General features: G+C 38.6%; 1 protein-coding gene across 2 annotated transcripts; it reads left to right on the top strand.

The window, feature by feature from the left end:
- The first annotated feature begins 6943 nt into the window (after window positions 1–6943).
- Window positions 6944–24713, top strand: LOC116058539 (plakophilin-1). 2 transcript variants are annotated; one of them, XM_036008049.1, is made up of 15 exons: window positions 6944–7325; window positions 10098–10216; window positions 13481–13654; window positions 14253–14446; window positions 14864–14996; window positions 15259–15466; window positions 16503–16671; window positions 17357–17474; window positions 20093–20260; window positions 20357–20533; window positions 20900–21053; window positions 21168–21354; window positions 21861–21945; window positions 22570–22684; window positions 22832–24713. In XM_036008049.1, the coding sequence occupies exons 1-14, from the start codon at window positions 7142–7144 to the stop codon at window positions 22642–22644; spliced, it is 2145 nt and encodes a 714-aa protein (XP_035863942.1). In that variant the 5' UTR covers window positions 6944–7141; the 3' UTR covers window positions 22645–22684; window positions 22832–24713. The 2 variants fall into 2 exon arrangements, with proteins under 2 accessions (XP_035863942.1, XP_031167238.1); XM_031311378.2 differs by having other exon boundaries at window positions 6945–7325; window positions 14855–14996.
- Window positions 24714–24777: the final 64 nt, after the last annotated feature.

A 24777-nucleotide genomic window follows, 5' to 3' on the forward strand; every position in this document is an offset into this window, starting at 1 on the left:
CCAGTGGCTCTTATAATACATCTATGGTCTGGAATGATGTATATCTGTAGCACTGTTATGTGGAGGCTTTACCTTCTTCATACATAATCAGTGTGCTTGTTTGTGTGTGTGAGTGACATTGTCTTCCCTTTACAGTTAGATAATCTCATTGGTATTACGTTTAGACAACACCCATGTGTTTGCACAGACCTTGCTGCATTCTCATAAAACCAAACAATGCTATAAATTATAATTATGATTCCTAAATGTTGAAGGAGAAAAAAGTATACAGATTTATATTTTGCTATAAAAATATTCATATTGGCTGCTTGGTGTTTTGCCACTGGAAAAGCTATACTGTATGCTGCAGTAAGGGAAAAGATACTGATATGAAAAATAAAGGAACGTTCAAATGACTGGTATAGGCTTCTCCACTGCTACATACTGCAGGCCTACTATACGCAACACAATACTGCTTCTATAGGGCAAAGATTTATCAACAAAGCTGCCCATCTGGATCAACTATCTCCAGACATCAATGTAATATCCAGTCACATACCTACTTCTTAAGGCTCCACAGAGTACACTGCAGTGTGTGAGTAGCCTTCCAAGGCATACATGCAAGCAATAAGAATACTTTTTTACAGTCTAAATCCAAGCTGTAAAGTGGCAGTTACAATGCTCTCTCTATGTGCTTCGGATTTGAGTATTTCTTTCTTTTTCTTTCTCTAATATAAATGAACAATTGTCCACACCAACTACTCAAGCATATTGGTGTTCACAACTACAACTGCAGGAAGTGTGGCAAAGCTTTAGAGTGACATTTGGCTTTATGTAGATGTCTTGTAACTGTTACCAGGGGCGTAGCACAAAATTCTGGGCCCTGTAGAAAGGCATTTTCTATGGGCCCCTCCCCGCATCCACAGCTATTCATTCTAGCATGTTTTTGGGCCCTCCTCACATGAGAGCCCTGGGTACTCAGTCCTCCCCAGTCTGACGCCCCTGACTGTAACTGTCAAGGTCATGAACAACCTGTACAACTGTTCATTTCCATTATTCCTCACACTCTTGTGGCTCTTCTGTTGGCAGACATTAGTCAATATTATCTGTCTGGGAAGGCTTGATTTACTAATCCCATGCTGTCAAAACTGCAAGTGGTGAAGCAGTCTGGGTGTGTCAACAATGCAACATGGTTCACCGGTTGCTCGTGGCTATACTGCCCTACAAAGCAAAAAGGCAGTAACTACGCAGAGTGCAGAACTGAGAAAAATGACTTTAAAGTTATCCTGTCATCCAGCTAAGTAGTTGTAGGTAGATTATTGGACATGTGGCTGTTTTTGTTACTTTATATTAGCTTATTCTTTGTACATATCAATCCTCATATTTAATTTGATATTTTACCCCTATTTTGCAGTTACTGTATTCTTGCTTTGTATTACTTACCAAAAACGTGGCACCATACCAAGGAAAAAGGCAGTAACTACAGATTCTTCAAAAACTATTTTGCCACAACTTGGGCTCTGGGTGTGTTAGATACACTGTATTTGAAATAATTGGAACCATTTGTTTTCCTGAACATGGATATACCAAAACCAACACTAATTTGACCATTTTAGGTCAATATTTTCCACCCAGAAGCTGTTCTGGTGCTGAAACGGCTGCTTAAAGTCTCACATTGCTAAGCTAGTTATCAAGTTATCCTGTCATCCAGCTAAGTAGTTGTAGGTAGATTATTGGACATGTGGCTGTTTTTGTTACTTTATATTAGCTTATTCTTTGTACATATCAATCCTCATATTTAATTTGATATTTTACCCCTATTTTGCAGTTACTGTATTCTTGCTTTGTTTCACTAGGGCTTTTTGCAGTTACTGTACAAACGACTACCATTTTTCTCCAAAATGACACACATTTGAGATAAGATGTTTTGTCACATAACAAAGGATCCCTTGAATGTCATGAAAATGATAATAACTCATTTTTGACCAAAAATGCAGTTACTGCCTTTTTGTTTTGTAGGGCAGTATATTTCACTTTAAAATAGTAAATGATTGAGCCATGGAGGAGCACTGATAAGAGGTTAAGTTTCATGCGATAGTCACTTTAAAATCTGATCAATCTGGCTTAAAAACTACATGGGATTTGTCTGTTTTTCATTCAAACAATACTGCCTTGTCCTGAGCCTATAATCTCACCTGCTTGGAGGAATTTACATTCCTCATCAAACTCATGTTCCTTCCTCTCAGATAACAACTCTGGTAGGAATATAGAGTTTATATGCGCCCACATTGACTTACATAATATAAACACGCACGCACTTCAACTTCAACTTTATTTGTGTCCCCGAAGGGTGATTAGGGTTACAGCAAGTATAAACATATACAAGACACATAAATACATACAAGTTCTACACACAGTCCAACTGGAACACAACCGTAATAGTACGAGGACAAATAAATACCAGTACAAGGTGCATGGACAGCAGCGTCAAAGTAACCTACGGTACATAGGGTAGGAAAAAGTGCGTATCAGCCTACAAAGTTGACACAATATAATCAACAATGATCATCGTCAACAACATCAGCATCCATTACATTACATCACCAACCCCTTTTATCAACTTTTCTGACATCCTCAACACATAATGAACAGAATAGAATATATAATCAACCAAGGAATAAAGAAAGAAAGAAAAGAAAGAGGATGAAATGAGGTAGCCAAGAGATCAAAGAGCATGCACGCACGCACACACACACACACACACACACACACACACATCACAGATACATTACACACATTACCTTGGCAGTGTTGATGTGAAGGGTGTGGTGGGAAAATGTCACCTGCAGAAACTTAGCCAAAACAACCCAGTTATGCAAAGAGCATGTGCTCTATTACCTCCTTTTTTCCTCTCTCTGTTCTCCCTGGCTTTCCTTCATCCCATCCATCCCTGCCCTCTCTCCGATTCTTCCTTCTCTTCTCAAGCTGAGAGATGCTTGCTCATGCCCTGTGCTGTCTCACCTCTGTCCTCAACAATGTGCCATCAGATAGGGAAAAAATAGCCCACCCTAATCTAGCCCAGAGGCTGTTGGGGAAAAAACAGCAGTGCAACCTGATCAATTTTAGATGCTTTCCATAACTTCTGGTGTGAAGGAATGAAGAGTGATTTGAAGTTAAAATCACGATGTTCTAGTTCAATGCCTTTTCTGTCTTTACATTTGATTGAAACATATTTTGTACACTTGACTATCTTATTTGTAATCAAAGTCTTTTAAAATTGATATAATTAGATTTTTTCCAAAAAGAATCAGAATCAGAAAAGTGTTTATTGCCACAATAAGTTACACTTGTGGAATTTGCCTTGGTGAATGGTGCATACATAAATAAACAAACAAACAAACAAACAAACATATTAATCATTAATGTGAAATAATCAATAAATACAGAAACAAATATATGCATACAATATAACAACAATATGTTGCATAAGAAAAAAAGAGGCTGAATGGGTTGAATGCAGATAATATATAGAGTATGTGCAATGGGCAGATATATAGTCCAGGATGAAGGTTAATGCAAAGTGTAGTGACTAGGGATGAGGGTGGGGGGGTTAAGAGTCAGTGTCAGTGGAGGCCTGGGACCCTGTTGGTGAGACTGACTGCAGAGGGGAAGAAACTGTTTTTATGGCGTGAGGTTTGGGTAAGGGTTCAAACCGTTTGTGTCCAGGTGAGAAAAGAGCCTTATTACAGCTGATTTATAGAGTGAATCTCAACAGACAGAAGGGGGAATCATGGATGGATTCAAAATCACAAAAGATGAGCATATTGGGTGTTTCTAATGGAATCTGAGGTCAGTAATTATAGATTCAAGGAGAGCCATGCCCTGCTTGTAACATATACAACTATAATTATGCCTATTATAGTATCTCAGATTTCACAGTGGAAGTTAGCACAAATATAAGCTGGATAAACCATCATAAAATTAAAAAAAGGTCCCATGAATTCATCATGCCGAATTTAGCCCTGAAACAATGTAGGGTAATATGTGCAATGGTATTACTTAATTTACTGTATCTAAATGTAATAACGTATAGATTTTTAGAATGTGTAGTTTTATTTCAAGGTGAAAACATCATTTTAGTGTGCAGTAAATATGGTTTTAATAGGCAAAAGAAATACTAGGGATAAATACCTTTTGTATATTTGGCAATATGTGGTGTTTCTTGTAATATTACCACAGAACACATTTAGACGTGTCACAGCAGAAAAACCACAAGTATAAATTATCAAATTAATGATGAATGAAATAAATTGGCCTCGGTTTCAGTATCCTGGTATTGTGCATGCCGACTCACTAAACTGTCATGGCTTACAGGGACAACTGAATGGATCGAACAGTCGTATTATTAGTAACACCCGTGCTTGTGACATGTCAAAATGTCTGCTATAAGAGAGCATATCTGATCTGACCAAATGAAATGACTAACTGAATAATGATTATGAAACAAGAGAACCTTATGTATATGTGTTATATTTTACAATATTCTAAGTTTTGTATCTAAAGTATTTATCTGAAGAGTCAGATAAATTTAAAGGAGTAAAGTGTACAATATTTCCCGCTGTAGTGGAGTAAAGGTCCTGAATTAAAAATGCCACTTAAGTAAAAATATCAAGTATTATTAGAAAAAGGTTTTTAAAATATCAAATATAACTAAAAGTACTCATGATGCAGAAAAAATGACCCAGTGAGTATTATATAGGCTATATTGTTACTACTGCTGTATAGGTAACATTTTACTCTTGTACTTGGTGGAGTTGGAGCACTGCATCATTATAGCAATACAATGTAGTACAAGTACCTCAAATTTGTATCCTTTATGAACTTTGAAAATATATTATTTGTTTCAGCTTGTGCTATTTCATTATATTGTACATTGACTATTGTCATATATCTTGTAGCCTATATGTGTAGTCTATAGTGACAGGTAGGGGCACATACACACTATACCACATCAAATGTTCTTAGGGCTGCAGGAAAAGTAGTAGGCTAGCCTACAATTTTTGCTTATATAAATATATTCCCTTCCTTCAAATAAAAAAAGTATATGCTTATCACCCCTCTTGCACACTGGACTGTGACAGTCTATGGTAAGGTGACCAGATTTCTGAGACAAAATCCGGGGACATTTTCAGCTTAGAAGCGTAAATACCTCCAAAATAGGTAATGTTGTTATCTTTGGAAACTTAAAACGGGGACACTGCCCCAGGGACGTCACTAGACCTAGAGCTGCTTGTGCCCCAACAAGCCCCCCGGGGGGTCCATGGGCCTTTAAATGCATCAATCTGGTGCACTTTGAAAAGAAATTCAGAGGTTAGACTTGATTATTCTTATCTATGGATGGAAATATTTGTGCTGTAGCCTGAACTATTTTGCACTTTAGAATTATAACCATCCACACACAGCTGGAATAGTTTTTTCTTCATATTTTTTGCATTAATTTCCCCCATTTCCCCCAACTGGTGCCGTCAGACACCGCCTACCAAGAGTCTGGGTCTGTCCGAGGTTTCTTCCTAACAAAAAAGGGAGTTTTTCCTTGCCACTGTCGCAATAGCTACTGCTAATGCTTGCTCTTGAGGCAACCACTGTAATAGTTGGGGCTTCGTAAACTACAGAGTTTGGTCTAGACCTACTCTGTAATCTGTAAAGTGTCTCGAGATAACTCTTGTTATGATTTGATACTATAAATAAAATTGAATTGAATTGAATTAATGTCACTAGGAAGCATACCAATAGAAATATATATTCATATTTGTAAGTAGGGTATATATAAGTAAGTGGGATTGTCTGGAATCTGGCAATATAATAACCATTATGGTGGGATACACTGGCTAAGCAATTTACAAAAAATATCTGTGCTGACATAAATAGTTTACATGAGATTAAATTATAAAGTTGGAGACCATGTAGAAATTTTGTTGCAATTTCAAAACCGGATTACTCAGGAACCGCTTGTTGTACCGATGCATGTGTTGAGTGAAGAGTTTGTGAGATATTTCACAGAGAGTAATGGGTGTGCAGATATTTGTGCAGAATGCAAATATGATAACATTTCATGTAAGTTCAATGTTAATTTTCTTGCAAACCATTTGTCACAGCAAGGGGGTTAACACTTTTGCATGCGCTATATCCTGCGCTATATTCTCATTAGGGGCTGAGCCCCCCTAAAGGTCTGATCCTAGAATCGCCCCTGCTGTTACTTCATACTTGTACTCCACTACACCTCAGAGGGAAATGTTGTCATGTTTACTGCACTACATTTATCTGACAGCTTTTGCTTTATGTTGCAACAGCTCATTGAGTATCGGATACAATTAAAACTATTGAAAAAATATTTTCCTTTGACATTGGTCCAGTATTAAACGAGATCGCTGCAGTCGGCAACGGTGAAACAAGCTACAATGTAAGTTAATAGGACGTCAATTGTCCAGCTTGTTTTTACGTTCATAAAAGTGCTCGTTTTGCCACTGACAGGCTCAGATTAATATTCTAAGTGTCTGACAACATTATGGAAAGGATTTCTAAGGAGGTCGGCCTTTCTGTTAAAGAGTAAGATCCTTTTTTAAACATAAAATGTCCGCGAAATTGCGTTCGCTACACCCACCAGACTCCATGTAAATAAACAGCAATTTTAGCATCGTAAAATATGGGCATTCTACATCTCTGAGCTCTGAGCAGCGCTTGCTCTGGCTGTCTTGAGCCTGCGTGTGTAGGGCGCACGACAACGTTTGGTCAATGTTTTCTTTCTTTCATTCCAATTTCGGGTCTATCAGTCACAGTGAAAACCGGGGACAGGTCACCGAAACCGGGGACTGGTCTGGTCTCCCTAGTCTATGGTTTTAATGCATAGGCCTACGTGCATGTCTCTGCCCCTCCCTTTACTTTGCACCTGCATGTGAACTCTCTTCGGCCCCACCTCGACGGGGCGCGGTCCCAAGGGTGGAGTTCACCGCCTCTACTCTGGAAACTTTAGCCTACATACTTGGCACTGTCACCACTGCTCTAATCGCGCTAAGTCGAGCCGCACTTCTCCTCCGGGTCTGCACTTTATTTGGAAACTGGTTTTTAACCGAACCGTTCACGGAAAGGGCACCGTGCTGGGAAGATGATGGCTCCGGAGCCGCTGCGTTCAGCAATGACTAGTAAGAGCAGGGAGGACACGTCGCTCGCGTTGCCCTCCGACAACAAGCTGCACTCGGGACAGCAGCGCGTGCTGCATCAAGTGCACACTATCGAGAGGAGCAAGTCCAAACAGGGGAAGAACGGCTTAATATCACCTTCACCAACAAGTAGGTTACAACATCATAATGTTAAGAATAATATCGGCTAACGTGTAATCTCTTTATATGGACAGTAGCTGTCTCAGGCACCCTAATATATTGCTTTTTTAGGTTACATAATAGTATAGTTTTTTTGTGTTTCCTGGGAAATATGCGTCACACAACTTCCCCGAAAGTTGCATCCTCCAAACAGACTGAACGTGCTGCTTTCCTGTGTTGCGTTTTTGGCCAACTACTGTGAGGAGACCGCTCCAATATGATTTGTTTAAATTGCTGTGAGAGAAACACTTGGGCCATAGGCCATACATGAAAAATGTGATCCTTGAACAGAAAAGTGGGTTTTGTTAGTGTGAGCTCTGAGAAACAGTCAGAGACACATCCTACTCCTCCTGAGCGTGCCACAGCAGTTTCTCTCTGTTAGTTAGGAATGCAGCCCAAGGTTTATGCCTTGACGCAGAAGATCGAGGGTTCGAGACCGTCCTGCATGTCTTCCCTCTCTCTCTCTCTCCCCTTTCTCACCTAGCTGTCCTATCGATTAAAGGCGGAAAAGCCCAAAAAATAATCTTAGAAAAAAAAAAAGAATGTAATTCCCATTACAGATAGAAAAATGTAGCCCATATGAGAATCAGAAAGATAAACCAGGTAACATTGATTCCAGAAAACAAACAAAAAAAACTGTAGCCGACTGTAAACTTTAAAGGCTGTGCCTGAAAAATAAATGCTTTATCATCTGTGGTCCAAATAATGAAGAGCTTCAAAATTAACTCTTTATTGTTGTCCCTTTACGTTATGATTTGTCATTCTGTCTTTTGTCCTATAACCTAGTCATTATTTAAGAGAAACTCAGTGGTCTAAAAAGGAAGCTAAGCTAAATGTAAGCTGACAATCTGACAAGGAATACAAATGTCTACAAAATACATACCTGCCTACCAGCAGTCAAAAAGTATTAAGAAAAACAACCAAACGGTAAGTGTTGCACACATGCCTTCCTGATGCTGCTTTTAACTTTAATATCTGGGCCAAAATGTTAATGTATATGTAATAAGTTTAGCAGTGTTCATAAGTCACATACAGTAGTATTACAATATCTGGCTTGTCCAAAAGAGGCCGTTTTACTTTCAGTGTTGGAGCAACAAAGATGATAATGTGTGATATTAGTTGGACCGCCGCCACTGGGGACTTTCCTGTTACCAGCACACACCAATTCTGTTCGGTCTTGTTTAAATGCGCAGCCTGGAAGGTTCAACCAAATTACAAAAAGGCATTTAGTCTCACCTATCCCAAGTGCTATCCAGCCATGCTGCTAGCCTTGGTTTTATGTGCCCTGATATTTCTGCTGTGGCTCCAACGTAATGGAGGTCATTGGATTTTTGTTGCAATACAACTGGAACTGTTTTTCCAGTTGTGGAGTGGCAGCAGAAGTTAGAGGCAGATATCGTGAAACCTCAGCATATACAATTGAAACAGTCAGCTGGGCTAGATAGTACTAGGATAGGCTAAGTGAGAGAATGCTTTTTTTTAACTGCCTTTGGTGCCCTGATCCTTTTAAGGCCTGTTTAGTCAATGAAATGGTGCTTTAGTCACCTTAGGAGAATGTTTCCTCTCCTGCATAAACTTATGATAACGATGATGAGTATGCCATTGTTTTTGACAACCATAATCCTATAATGGTGAAGTCACAGCCTTAGATTTGGCACAATATAATCATCCAACAAGACAGACGTCTGTCTGGCGATGGTGCTAAAACATGTTGGCTATAACCGGATATCCCTGAGACAAAGTGCAATGCAAAGCGTGTGAACTGTGACTTACATTACAGTATGTCATGTCTGACTGTCTAACTAAAGGATTGCCAGTCATGTATACTGATTTTTACACCTGTAATTTGTTTGTGTAAAGGTCTTGTCCGCTATTTTTGATAACACAGTAGTTAAAGAGGAAAATTATTATTTGCCATTCATAACTTGATAATGAACTGAAAAACTAAACAATTGGATTATGTTATTAACAACAAAGCTTACATTATTAGGCTAACCATTACAGCCACTGATATTTAATCAAAGATTATACAGAAAGTAAACAAAATACTTTACAAAATATTAAATCAATCCATCAGTAAATTGATCTAATAAAACTGTGTATTAAATGAAGTAACACTCATACACAATATTAGATTAAGAGCTAACGTTTGGGCAGATTTACAAAAAAATTGCCTAACTAGAAGGGCACCCGGAGAGCACAGACCTCCGTCAAGACCATGCCCTATCTCGCAATGTTAAGTGAAAAATGATTTGTGTATTTACCTCAGTGATTCGGATACGTTCCTAAATGTATTGCGGAACCATAATTGTGAAAACAAAATCACCTCCTCCTTGGTGAAGGTAAATAACAGAGTTGGCAAATGAAAAAAATAGAGAACTAAATCTTTAATCAAATAGTGTAATTGATTTCCAAATCTTTCAATTTCAATATTTGAAATGAGTCTAATATTGCTATCCTTTACAGGTTTGATTTATGTATTTGTGCAATACTTTATTCATTTGTAAGTCTTCAAATCCATTCTTTAATTGTCCCTTTGAATATCAATAAATTGATTGCTTTTATACAGTTGGAAGGCTATCTTTGTCCACCATTAAACCTGTAGACATAATATTTTACATAAATGATGAAACACCACTAATAGTAATGAATAGCAGCAAGTTAAGCACATGCCTATTTTGTATTCTTCTCCTCTGTATGTCCCTGTTCTTTATTTTAGCTCTCAAACTTCTCTTTTAACAGGCCTGTCTCCCAAGACTTTGACAACATATGAGTTTGGAACGTTCAAGTTTTCTCCATCCAAAGCAAATGGCACCTTCAGTCGTACCAACTCCACTCTGTCAACGGGCTACAACAAATCGGTAATTGTTTCTCTCATATAACAGCCCTGTGTTTTGTTATACAGATAGTCAGAGCACAAACCCCTTTCCCTTTCACAGACTCAACATTAAAGGACCAAATCAGTGGTTTTACTATAATCACAAATACTACGGTTACTACTACATTACTGCTGAGCAGTTTTAATGTTTTAGGTTTAGGAATGTTTTCTTCTATTTAGTCATTTGTGTCAAATCATTGTTTTGTATAAAATGAAACATGCTTGCAGTAATCCATCCCAGTGAGTATATCATGATTATGTTATACCTGCATTCACTTTTGTCCATAAAAAAAGGTTACTGCTAATGTGTGGTAATGCAAATTAGGCTTTTTAAATGATACTAAGAACAGCATTACTACTCGAAGATAATATAGCTTTGACAACAATAAAATAATGAATACTATTAATTGCATAGAAGTAAAGAACAATTTAATGGAAGGTTTAGTTGTTGTTAGCTTACAATAAAGACTGGAAATAGGGAAACAGATGGCCTATCTGTGTCCAAATGTAACAATATCTGCTAAAATTTAAAACTCACTAATGAACTTGTTCACCTCGTCTGTTAAATCCATACAAAAGTCGAAGTGAAAAAATGACAAGTTGTGGTTTTAAGGTTTTTTCTTGGCCAGGCGCAGTGCATTCAGGCAAACCATTGGAGACTCTAGGAAGCCAAATAATAGTCTGGCACATAAGCCAGAGGTGCTGGTAGGCAGATTTTTTTAAATTATCGGACAGAGCCAGGTTAGTGGTTTCCCCTATTTCAAGCCTATATTCTAAGCTAACCTAACGTTCTGCTGGCTCCAGAGTCATATTGAATAGACATGAGAGTGGTATCAATATTCTAATCTAACTCTGCAAAAGAAAATATCAAAGTATTCCTTTAAGAAAATACGAAAAACACTGGATCAGGCAGCCAGGGTATGCGTGATTTCCTCATATTGTTTTTGAACGCCATTCTCAATTTCAGTCTTGTCACTCAGAGTCAGGGCGAGTTCAACTCATTTGCAATACTGTGTGTGTGTGTGTGTGTGTGTGTGTGTGTGTGTGTGTGTGTGTGTGTGCGTGCGTGCGTGCGTGTGTTCATTCGCTCTGGGTTGGCCTGTTCTGACGACATTGAGGCATGTCTCAGGAGTGTGGTGATGTGTTGTTGCTGATGAATACTCTCTGCCTGTCATATTGTTGAGTCAACCTCACGTTATGCCAAATGAATACTTAAAGGGACAGTTTGGATTTTTGAAGTGGGGTTGTATGAGATACTTATCCGTAGTCAGTGTTATCTACAGTAGATGGCGGTCGTCACACCCCCAGTTTGAAGAAGCAGGCAGGAGTACCAGCACAGAAGCTCAGCAATGTACTGTTGTGGACGGGGGCAGCAGAAAAACATATTTTAGCCACCTAAAAAAATCAATATCTGTTTAAGTAAACGCTATATTTAGAATATGTTCACCCCTTTACTTTGGCTTTGAAGTGAGCACAGATGGATATATAGGCTTCAGTTCCCCGTCGGAAAGGGCTGTCCGACGGCAAGGTAAAGCTGTGAAAATATTGTAAATATAGCGTACGCGATTTTTAAGGTGGGCCTTTTTTAGGTGGCTAAAATAAGTTTTTTAGCTGCTACAGCAGTACATTGCTTTGCTTCTGTGCCGATACTCCTGCCTGCTTCTCTTGTATATAGCACCTTAAATTACCCCTGTATTAGAAGTGTTAATTATATAAATATTTGTTTTCTAAGTGAAGGAACAACATTTATATACTGTTTACAGTATATATTTTACTGTATCATGGTAAATTTAGTGGAAAGCCAATTGCTCTGGAAATGAGATAAAATGACTAAATGGTAATGTCTGTTAATTAGATACTTAAAAATTAATCTAACTTAATTTGAGCAATATAGGAAACATTTTAAAGGTTGGCAAATTGTTGTCATCTATTGTGGTCATAATGCTGAACTCAATCAGAAACCACTTCATCAAGTAAAAACTGTGAAAGTTTCTTTTTGGAGACTTATTTTTCCACAGGTTTAGTTTTCCAGGCAGAATATGGCTGATAGTTAATCTGACCAATAGGGCAGAGAGCCACACCACTCGAAATATAACAACAGCAATAACAATAAATACAGTAATATTTTGGTATTTCTTATTTAATTTACATTCCCAAATAAAATGGATCCTGCTGTTATTCTGTGCTGCTTCTATTTGGTCTTCTGAATTTGCATCCATCTCTCCTGTCTGGCCTCTGATATAAGGAAGGCTTCGGTGGCTCAGTCAGGCTGTAGCCAAATGAAGACCGTGTGCAGCACAGTCGAGTAAACACGCTGTCAGTTCTTATTAAACGTGTTGTTGACGGATCTCTCCTCCATCATGCTTTTGCTGCTAAGTAACAGGGCTGGCTGGTAACTGAGCAACCAGTCCGATTTGACAATACCCGTTCCAGGAATAATTCCACAAATCAAAACCTCAACATTTCAGCTCCAGTGATTAACTGTGAGAAAATTGTTGTGAGTGCTTCTCTGCCAGATTTAGTTGCGAGAATGACTAATCATTAAAGCATTAGCTCGACATGTTCTGTCATTTTGCTCAGGCTATACCAAGTGTCTATTGTGGTTATTTCATAGTAAAGCTTGAATAGCATGTTTTGTACAAGCACACACAGACAAAGCCTATAAAGCAAAGTCAAAATAAATTGATACATAAACAAGGCGTATTTACATGAGATTAAGGTGTTTAGTGACGTAAGGATTGTGGAGAAAGGTTGTTGTGTCTGACTTGCACACACAAAGATCCTCTGTAAAAAAAACTGCTCAACTGTGCAAGCAGTCTTTCAACACAACTGCTTGGGTTGGTCTCCAATGACAGATATTATGTTACTTTGGTTTGTGTGATCGTTTGGTGCATTCTGTTGCCTTCAGCAGAAACTGAGGAAGAGAAAGGCTATGCGGGCTTTGTGTCAGGTCAAATTCCTCTGTCTGGTTTTAAACTGTTACTCAATATTCTAGTTAAAAGTGGGTTAAAACCTATTTAATTTTGTAACCTGGATTATTACTACAGAAAAACATTAAAGTTTTTTTAGCACATAATGCTATTCCTGTTTGTCACTGCCAGCTAAGCCACACTTAGAGACAAAGATGATCCACGACTGGCTAGTGTGGATTTATTATGATGTGCCATGTGTATTTTTCAATCTTTACTGAATAAAATGCTGTGTAGGCCCGTGATTTTAAGATCAAATGTTTTATCCTTCGTTTTAGGTAAATACTCAGAAGAGTCGTACCCTATCCGCTAAAACCACGAGAGGAAGACAAGTCAGCTCAGGCATATGGGAACAGCAAATCAACACTTCCAGCTGGCCCCAGGGTACCAATGGGCTGAGAGCTGCTCGCAGTGACCCGGCCTTGGCTCATCCATTTTCTGCAACCACTATGGTGATCAATCATTTTTTATGTTAAATTGTAGTTTCACTAAAGTACCCAGACATTTTCATGTTTTTAGGTAACCAATTCTTCAAACACATAACAGGTTAGGGTTAAAAGTAGGGATTGACCGATACTGGTTTTTAAAGGCCAATACCGATAATTAGTAGTTAATGAAACCGATAACTGATATTTGGAACTGATATGCATTTACAGTGAAAATGAAAATCTTTAAGTGAAAATTAAGATTTTGGAATGTTACAAACTCCAACACAAAACGTTGTTTAAATGCTTTAAGCATTTTTTTCATAAATTAGAAACTTTCAACATAATACCCAGTAAAAGTTAGTCAGTTAGTGTTGTGGGCGGGGCATTAAGTCACACACTGTGGTGAGTGAAACCAAAGCAGAGAGACAGACGCAGAGCTGTAGCAGAGCCAAAGTAGCACACTTTTTAATTAATTAACTTTATCAGTTATCAGGCAAGTAAAACACTGATACAGATAATCTGCAAACTGCCAAAAAAACGCCAGATAATCGGTCTATTCTCCTACTCCAAAGGACCATACTTTATAAGCATTGTAAATTACTCTTCTTTTTTTTTTTTGAAGCGAGGCAAAGGGATGTTGGCTCAGGGCCAGCAAAGCCTTCAGAGTCGGATAAATAGAAACAGTACCTATTCTATGACCAACGGCACACAGATGACCAACAGCCAGACACGCATCGTCCGGCCGCCCTCTGCCCAGTATCGCATTGAGGGCAAAATGGGCACCATCAAAACATCCAACATAGAGCAGCAATCAGCGTGAGTTCACCTTGACATCCTCAGGCAATAAGAAGGGGTTGACATGGGCAACATTATACTTATTCAGGATAATGGTCTGTCAATGACACATGTAATTGGTTACATCTCATAGGCACATATATGTAGTCCATTTTCCCCGGTATTCTAAGGTGGAGGTCAATTTCTCCATACAGGTTATTTCATTGATAATTGCAGTCAGTCATCCTTTGTTGGAGGATTTGGCTGCAGCCATTTCTGTCTGATGGCTTTTTTTTTGCTAGCAGTCAAGAGTATTTTAAAGAATTTGGGGATTTTGCCCATGTGTCATGTGACAAAAGAGCAAACAGCTTATTATCTTTAAATGCATCAAACTATTTTCTAGTATCTAATTTCCAACCCGCTCTTCTATTTCTGTGCCTGTTACTGCAGGGTGAACAGTGCAATAAACATGTCAGACATGACCCTAAAGGAGGCCGTAGAGTTCCTGTCTCACCCTGAAGAGAATTACCAGCAGTGTGGAGCCACCTTCATCCACCACACCACCTTCAAAGAGGAGGGCGCCAAACAGGAGGTCCGAGCACTCGGCTACAAATATACCGTACAGACACACCCTCCGAAGATGCACACATAGATGATTTGTGTGAGAGTTGTCTTGTAGTGGTGATACAATTTGTGGCAGCGCTCTGTGAAGACCTTTGTCTAACCTGCCTTGAAGGAAAGGGAGGAGAAGGCATTTATCATCACACATGGCTGCTGGTTCTAACCTACAGTGTTGGCAATCCATTACCATGCCTTTAAGTCTCACATTTGCCCTACACATTTCGGTGTCACAGGTTTTCCAACTAGGAGGTATCCCTGCTCTGGTGACCCTGCTGCGGAGCCCCAATCCTGAGGTGAGCCAGGCTGCTGCTGGGGCTCTGAGGAACCTGGTGTTCAAAGACCAGGACATCAAGCTGGAGGTTCAGCACTGTGGCGGTATAGCCAAGGCCCTGCAGCTACTAAAGGAGACAAATTCTACTGAGACCCAGAAACAAATCACTGGTAAGACATTTTTACTGGGACAAGACCTCATAATATCTGGTAGAAGGGTGGCCTGGTGGGCCTTTACTAAAAAGGCTTATACCTTATACCTAAATATCACAGAATGAGAAAGAGCATGTGCTTTACAACATAATCTCTTCAATCTTCTTTTAAAAACTTTGTATTTTTTTAAGTAGAACATAAAGACAGCAAAATACATAGAATAACATTTACGCAGGATAATTGGTCTAGTAGAAATACTTGACCTGTCAATAAGCATATGGACACGCCTAGTGGCACTACCCAGCTCTATTTATTTATTTTTTGTAAGATTATTTTTTGGGGAATTTTTAGGCCTTTATTTGACAGGACAGCTGAAGACATGAAAGGGGAAAGAGAGGGGGAACGACATGCAGCAAAGGGCCACAGGTTGAAGTCGAACCTGGGCTCGCTGTGTCGAGGAGTAAACCTCTATATATGGGCGCCCGTTCTACCAACTGAGCTATACGGGTGCCCCCCAGCTCTATATTTAATGAACTAAGAATTTCAATATGAAATAGCCATCTAAATAAAGGCTTTTTAACTTATTGAAAGACGAGTGCCTTGGCCCTTTCTTCTTTTTTGATACAATTCTTGCATTTGCACAGTAGACAAGAAGGACATAAATCAAGTAATAATAAAAAATCAAAATGATAATAATACAGGCATAATAAAGATACTGTCACATAAGGCTTGGTAAACCATACATAAAGGCTAGCAAAAAAACAATTGCTATTATTCCTCCTTATTGTACCATATCCATATTCACATGCAATAACCATTTTGTTCAGTGCCACACATTTATATGTCAAGTAAATTTCTCCATATTATGCATTTCTTTTACAATCACTATCCACTCCACTTTACTCTGAGGTTCTTTGACCATCCATTTCTTAGTACAACATTATGTTTTTAAAAACAATCTCAACCTCAAAGGGCAGCAACATAATGCATGGATTAAATACTTTAATACACAGGTAGATGTTTTAATGCTTGTGACTTATATTTCCATATGAAGGCCTTCTATGGAACCTGTCCTCTGCTGATAAGCTGAAGGCAGAACTTATAGCTACAGCGCTGCCTGCCCTGACTGAGAATGTGGTGGTGCCATTCACCTGCTGGTCAGACAACAGCGCTAACAACAACATACACCCTGATGTCTTCAACAGCGCCACAGGGTGCCTGCGGTGAGAACCTTTAATTATTCAGTGCCTCTGATGGTTGATTTGATTTCAGGGCAGATATCAGATAGTTTCCACTAAGTGCTTTTAAATAGAGCAATGTTTTAACGTCACAGACATCTTTGTCAAGGCTTTGTGATGTCCGTGATTAATCGAATAATCAATTAGTCGATAGCCGTAGATTTGTTAAATGATTTAAGTCATTGCCAAACATCTTCAGCTTCCAACTTCTCCAGTGTGAGGATTTTCTGCTTTTCTTTGTTTTATTTCATTGTGAACTGAATATCATTGGGTTTTGGACTGTTGGCAAACAAAACAAGACAGTTCATGGATGAAGCAATTCATTGATTAATCAAAAAATGATTGACAGAATGAATTAACTGCTTTGTCTTACTTCTGCCAGCACCTGTTCATGTTTTTTTTACGTGGTATGCGTGTGATAGCTGTTTTTCTTATTTGGCAATGTAATGTTAATGTGTATGAAACAATAGTTATCATTGTAATACTGGCACTGCTTTGGAAACTTCTGTGCACCTCATGCCTAATCTCCACGATCAAGTTTTCTAACAGTGTGTGATGGTGCAAGTTACACGTTCGGGCACTCACAGTTCTGTGTCTTTTATTTTATTCTACAAAGTAGACATGTAAGTGTTTCCTATTGGATTTAAATGAATGATTGAAATGTGTGTAGGAACCTGAGCTGTGGCCAACAGAAGGAGAGGCAGGCAATGAGAGAGTGCCGTGGCCTCATTGACTCCCTCATGGGTTATGTCCAGTCCTGTGTGGCGGAGGAAAGCCCTGATGACAAGGTACACTTTCTCATCTTGTATCAACAGAACCCTTTTACCATCCACTACTAGTATCTGTAACCACATAACTTAAATTTTAAAGGCTCTGTACGCAGACTGCATCAGTTAGTCAGTAGACTCATTTTTCATTCCGGCAACCATTTTGTCGTCCTCTGATCGGCCCCTGTAGAGAACGTTTAAAGTTAGATGTTTCAGTGTACTGATACAGAAGAAAAGATTTTATGTTCTTGTCTCTATAAACTTCTCCACTCCTCTCTACACCACCGCCATCATCCCTATAAGTAAAATTGATGCTGTCAAGTAGAGCTGAAACAATGAAACGATTAATCGATTAGCTAATCGACAGAAATTGAATCAGCAACTATTTTGATAGTCAATAATTGTTTTTAAGTAATTTTGTTTTTAGCAAAAAACATTTATTGGTTCCACCTTCACAATTGTGAGGATTTACTGATTTTGTCTGTTTAATATATTTGTAAACTGACTATCTTTGGGTTTTGGACTGTTGGTCAGTCAAAACAAGACATTTAAGGACCTCATTTTTGGGCTTAAGGACATTTTGACAGGGATTTTTCACTATTTTTAGATATTTTATAGATGATTTATCAATTACTCAAGGAAATCATTTTTGGTTGTGGCCCTACTGTCAAGGGTTACAGGAGCAATTGACATTAATTAAAGCTATGGTTGACTTCATATCTGGTAACGTATCCTAGTTCACACATAGTTCTTGTAGAACATGCCTCGTGTGTCTCTCACAGTGTGTTCAGACCAGATACTATAAATATGTCCTGTAAGCACAAATACACACAATACAAGTACACATACACACTCACACACACATCCGTAAACACTCACATCAATGAGCAGGTAAATACTGCAGGCGGAGTCAGCATGTGTATATTTAGCGGGTGCTCGTATGTGTACCTGCTCATTTGTGCAAGTTTTGGGTGTGGATGTGTGCTTAATTCTTGTGCTAGTGCTCTCTGTTTACACAGGCTTCTTCTAAGGAAGTAGTGGAGTATGACTGGTGTTGCCTGTGTGAGAGACAGAGGGAGAATATATTTTGTGTCAGCTCAGTCAAGTTATCTTCTAGTAGGACTTGCAACTGTGGCTATAGATAAGTACAGTTGCTGCTCTTTATGCATGTTGATGCTATGATGGTTTTAGTAATGTATAGTATACTGTATATATGTTGCTTCATCTCTATGTTTTCATCATTTCATTGTGTTTCACTGACCTTTTGATTAAGATCATTTAACTGTTAATTAACCCTCTGAGGACAAAAGACGCACCAGCATGACAAAACTCATACTGAAAAAGCAATATTACATAATTTCATTTCAGACATTTATTCACTATTTTAATCATATATAACCTAAAGACTTTGGTAAACTCATTTCAAGCACCGAAACAATTCGTACAACACATCATAAGTTAAGATTTGTTTTCAAGAAGAGATTTGAGGAATTTCAAAAAGCCAACATCAACGTTACAGTTTTAGCACGAAATTATCTCTTCACGGATTGCTCTGGGACAGATTTGGGTGTCACTGTACCGAAAGCTGAGTTTGTTGTGAACGTTTTGATATGAAACACATGGGGATCAGTTATATACAAGTACCCTAAAAAGGTACATTTAAGAAGATATTATTAACTCATTAACTAAACTCATTAACTAAACCCAATTGAATTTACTGAAATTCTATTATTTGGGCAGCATGTTAATGTTTCTGATGCGTTTCAAAATAATTAATCTGTTTCCTGTTAAATGAACATACAAACTGACACTTGCTTAAGACCTTGATGGATGTTTGCTTAATCAATGGGAAATGGGATGCACAAATTGAAAAGAACTATTGAAAATTCAATTCAAAATCGCTAATGGGCATGGCTTATATGTATAGATTCCTCGGGACCCACATGATCCAGGAAAACAAAGCAACAGAATTTTGTTTCTGAAACTTATGGTTTAAAAGTTACAGGCCAAAACGTAAAGTTTGTTGTTATACTGCCACCATCTCACCAAATTGCACCAAATTCAACAATGCATGCCATTGGGTCCCCAGAAATACACCCGCCAAGGCTGAAGTAGATCGGATGAACAATTTGCAAGATAGGCGAAGGACAGACAGACAGAGATTCCTTGCTTTTTAGTGAGTAGACAGTTGAGTGGGTGAATGTGTAACGTTTGAGGGAAATTCCAGTATTTGTCAACGTGGGTGTTAATCTTATATTTTTGTCCATTGGTGATGATAACATTTCACTCACTGCTGTAATTGTAGAGATTTGTAGAGTTCAGATTTTTTTTTTTAATTAAAAAAATAATTTAAAATGCTTGTCTTTGAACGCGACTGAGGGTAAACCCAGAGAGTTGTTAGCTTGAGATCCAGATGTAGAAAAATTGAACAGAAACAAGGGCTTCCTTTATCATATAGTAGCACTGAATGAGAAGTGCATGGTGTGTCGTTTAATTTTTCATATCATATCGTATTTGCTTTAATTTATCTTCAAACACACTGGTAAATGTGAATAGATATGGCAGGTAAGTCAGAAAGTAGAACTGATATGCTATGAAGTGTAATAACAGTGTAGTTTATAACCTCTCCTCTCCTCTAGTCTGTGGAGAACTGTGCATGCATCCTCCATAACTTGACCTACCAACTGGAGGACGAGTCTCCTGAGTGCTTCAGCAGCTTCCAACCTGAGAGAGAAGACCAACATGGGAAAAGGAAAAGCCCCACGATTGGATGCTTCAGCCCAAAGAGCAGCAAGGCTCAAAAGGAGGTGGGCATCAACCACCTCATGTTTGTTGGCTAAATCATGACGGACCCTTTAACCCAAGCCACCTTCATATCTCTTTCTCTCTCCCTTTGTACTCAGTTTTCATTTGACGCGGTGCGGGGAAAGCCAGAGGACAGCAAGCCGTCAGGTGTGAAGTGGTTGTGCCATCCCATAGCCATGCAGACCTACCTGTCTCTGCTGGGCTCGTCCCAGAATGGTGCCACACTGGAAGCCTGCTGTGGTGCCCTGCAGAACCTCACTGCCGGCAAGGGACTGGTGAGTACAAAGAAGATAATTATTAGGCTTACCATTTGTGTATGGTGGTAATGGACACTCTGGATTATCTCAGGTTGACTTAAGAAAGGAGAAAAGCAACAGAGACGGATAGGTGGTGGGAATAATGACACAACAGCACAACTCACAATAGGATCTGACTGGTTTTGTTAGTAAGGGTAGAGTTTTGTCTCCAGAGATCCAGAGGTTATTAGAGCAAAAAAAAGAAGTTGGAACAAGGAAATAGTGAGATGCATGCAAATGTTAAATTAATAAAAAATCACAATGCAAATATAGACTGCTACAGTGAAGTTGAAGATACAGCTAATGTGTTTTCATCCTTCTGTATTGTGTTTGCTCCTCTTACAGGGGTCCAGTGCCATGTGTCAGATTCTGGTTCAAAAGCAGGGGGCTCTGCTGCACATGCCCCATCTTTTAAAGTCTCCTAACCAGAGCCTGCAGAAGACTGCCATATCCCTTCTGGGTAACATGTCTCGGACCAGCAGTTTGCAGACCCCCATGGGTAAGAAAAAGCATGAAATGTTAAGGTATTTCTTTCGCAGGCAGCAGATGCATGAATGTAGAGTTATTCCACATAAACCTAATTTACTGTATGTTCCCTTTGTCTTCTCTGTAGCAAAGCAGATTCTGCCTGAGCTCACCAGCCTCGTCTCCTCTGGCCCCCGAGAGATGGGAAACTCTGACGAAACTATAGCAACAGCATGCAGCACATTGCGGAGTCTGATGTTGGCAGACACTGAGGTCAGCAAGAAGTTCGTCAAAAGTGAACTGGTGTCATCAGTGGCTGACCTCAGCGAGAACAGGTGAGTTTTTATTTATTCATCTCTGTGTGGGAGATTAAGCTTTCATAGCTGTGGAAAACTTAAATTAATTTGTTTTTGGCATTCTTCCTCTTTTACAGGTAGTATACTTTATATCAAGTAGTGTTAATTTCGTCAGACGAGACAAGACTAAATATGTTCGTCAACAACCTTTTTTTCCATGACTAAGACGAGACGATGACGAGACTTTTAGTCGACTAAAACTTGACTAACAAAAAAAGTGTGAATGACTAAATATGACTAAAACTAACAATGACATTTGGCACAAGACTAAGACTAAATGAAAAATAGGTGACAAAATTAACACTAATATCAAGCAACCTTCTAATTTATCACCATACACAAAAACTCCTACTCAGTCAACTTTTGTCTTCTGCTGTCAAAGTACAGACTAACTTACTTATTACAATTCTTGTGTGTGGTTTGTCTTGTTTTTTTTCTACTCTTCCTTAATGACCTCTGCCCCTCTTTCTGCCCTTCTGTCCTAGGTCTTTCCCCAAAGGTAGCAAAGCAGCTTCCTTGCTCCTCTACAGCTTATGGAACGATAAGAATTTGCAAGGCGTAGCGAAAAAGGTAAATCAGAAAGAACTGAAATACTGTGTGACTGACTGTGTGTTAGTTCTCTATCTGTATCTGTGTATCAGGTTAAAGTTTAGCACATGCTCACACTGCAGAGGGATGGCGCACACAATCACTTTCCCTTCCCTCCTGCCACACCCAAAAGTTCTGTGAATACAGAAACAGTTACACTGGAATCCTAGCAGACTGGTTTTTGTTGCCCACTGTCTGTTATGGGAGGAGTAACACATGGACAGAAGGAAGAGAGATGAAGAAGAGATCAAGGCAGTAAGAGTCAGGGGTGGACAGGGTGGAGGATAGACAAAATACATGAAAACTATTTATGAAGTGTGTGTATGAGTATGAGCAAATGTGCTTACATGTATGATATGAACAGTAGCAACACTTATGTATGCATGCCATAAATATAGAAATAAAAGTGACAGCTGGCAAGAGAGGGAAAACACTCCCGTTTTCACACTTCCACGATTCGCCTGTGGCTTCTATAAGTTGCTGAAACAGTATTCGAAATTTCCTCGAAATTAGAGCAAGGGTGTGTTGCATTTTTTTGCTTGTTGTATGTGTGCGATTGCATCTGTGCGACACCCTATACTGATTTTTAAACGTTTTGATCCACAGCTGGGGATGGCCAAATCACTTTTTGTCAATGACAACACCACAGCTATGCACAGGTCGGTGCAAGTTATCGAGTGAGTGTGACGGACGAGTGGAAAGGCACAACAGAGCCTGAGAGGTACGATGTGCTTCTGAATACTTGTATCTGCATATATTCAGATTTAAAGGCTGAGTAGGGCCAACAATGGGCAGAATTTGTGTCATCAGGATTAAACCTTTTTCTCTGTTTCTCTTTTCACGCATGTAATCGTGTGTGTGCTTGCAGATGGGATCCAGCATGTTTAGACACCAATATGACCACACCCTTGCAACGAGGAGAGTAAAATTACATTCTTTACATAATAACAACATATACAACAAATAAGCCTATTAATTAAGAGTCAATTATACATTGTATATACTTTAGTGCAAAGAGAGCTTTTAATTTCATGAGTAATCCTGCAGTGTTTCATATATTTAATTTGAATATGTTTCTGTCTGTGAATAGAAAGTGGTAAAGTATGCATGTGCTGAATCCCAGTTCTTCTGGCCTGACAGCTGCAATACACCAGGCAATCTAATCTGCAGTGAAAGTTACTTAATGCATGCAGTGATTATTTACATTCATGAATGGCATTGTTGTCAGATGTGTCTGCAGTGGCTAAATGAAAAAATATCTTTTGTGGCCTTGAGGATTGAGCAGCCAAAAATTAAAGAAATAAGAAAAATATATGAAAAGCTAAAAAGAAAAAAAAAGACTTTTTTTATTTTATAATACTGCACTACGAGATCAAATGTCATACATCCAGTTGGAATTTTTTTTTTTTCACTTTGCTGTGTTTGCTGTTTCATTCTGTGAGTCAGAATGTTGTATTGCAAAAACATAACATAAACCACTTTCAACATATTTGCCTAAATAGTTCAAGAAATAGTTCCACATTTTGGGAAATACGCTTGTTCGCTTTCCCACCGAGAGTTAATGAGAATATCGATACCACTCTCATGTCTGCACATTGAATATGAAGCTGCAACCAGCAGCTAAGAAACGGCTAGCCTGGCTCTGTCCAAACAAAATCCACGTACCAGCACCTCTAAAGCTCAACAATTAACACTTCATATGTCGTTTGTTTAATCCCTAGTGTTAAAACCACACGTAGTGGTTTTACAGGGTTTTGGGACCAGCAAAACAACAATATATCATTTCTACACTTTGGTTTTTGTGTGGATTATACCAACAAGATATAAAGTGTTAAAGAAGGAGAAATATGTTACCTTTGGACAGAGCCAAACTAGCTGTTTCCAGTCTTTGTGCTAAACTAAGCTGACCAGTTGCTGGCAGTAGCTTCATATTAATCGGACAGAAATGAGAGCGGTATTGATTTGTCACTTACCACTGAGACAACGAGACAAGAAAGTGAATAAGTCAAAATATAGAAGTATAAGTGCAGTACTAAAAGCCTTGTTTTTTCTCTTGCTTTGTCATAAACCTGCTTTTTGAACGTTACAAATTGTATGCTATATATTGTTTTGTTAGTTTGTTGTTAATTATTGTTTGTTTTCTTGCATAAGCTGAAAAATTTGAGACAGAGAAGTATTGGAATATAGTACACAACATGCAAAATCAGCTGTCCCCATTCACGTATTAACAATGTATAGAAAATTGGAGCATTATAAATAGTCAGTGATTCCCCTGGAAACCCTTTTTAGTCTAATTTGAACATTTGTTTAATATTATTAATTATACATGTTTTTATTTTAAATAAATGTGGTTCTTCATCTAAAACCTTTCATAGGTATTTGTATTAAAAGTTGTAAGGGCTTATTAAAGAGTATCTGTTCTCATAATCAAACTACTGAAAACCGGTTAAATCCTCTTCAAATTCCAGTGCTTTTTGAAGACCCAGCATTACAAATCACTGAAGCGAGGAGATGTTTGGAATTTGTGGAGATTCCCCCATGACTGTAACAATACACTGCAGTGGACTGTTTTTCTTTTTTTGTTTACGCTTGAGACATATATTCCTGCTGAGGTTCACTTACCTCCAGGAAGACTAATGTCAGTATTGCTTAAAATGTATTTTTGGAGAAATGTGTGTGTGACATTTTATTAGAAGCTTTTCCTGTCACTCAGTCTGTACATAGAATAAATAACAGATATGACGACAACATTGTAAGTGGTGGTCTTTTATTGAACAACCAACCAACTTTAAAGTAATTGAATGTGCATACTAT

The sequence above is a fragment of the Sander lucioperca genome, chromosome 12 (assembly GCF_008315115.2).
Source record: "Sander lucioperca isolate FBNREF2018 chromosome 12, SLUC_FBN_1.2, whole genome shotgun sequence".
Taxonomy (NCBI): domain Eukaryota; kingdom Metazoa; phylum Chordata; class Actinopteri; order Perciformes; family Percidae; genus Sander; species Sander lucioperca.

Excerpts from the sequence above, each read along its gene's own strand:
- LOC116058539 (XM_031311378.2), top strand. The coding sequence starts at position 7,142 with ATGATGGCTCCGGAGCCGCTGCGTTCAGCAATGACTAGTAAGAGCAGG. Across the intron at positions 17,475-20,092 it reads AGGAAAGCCCTGATGACAAG|TCTGTGGAGAACTGTGCATG; the intron begins GTACACTTTCTC and ends CCTCTCCTCTAG. Across the intron at positions 21,054-21,167 it reads CAGTTTGCAGACCCCCATGG|CAAAGCAGATTCTGCCTGAG; the intron begins GTAAGAAAAAGC and ends TCTTCTCTGTAG.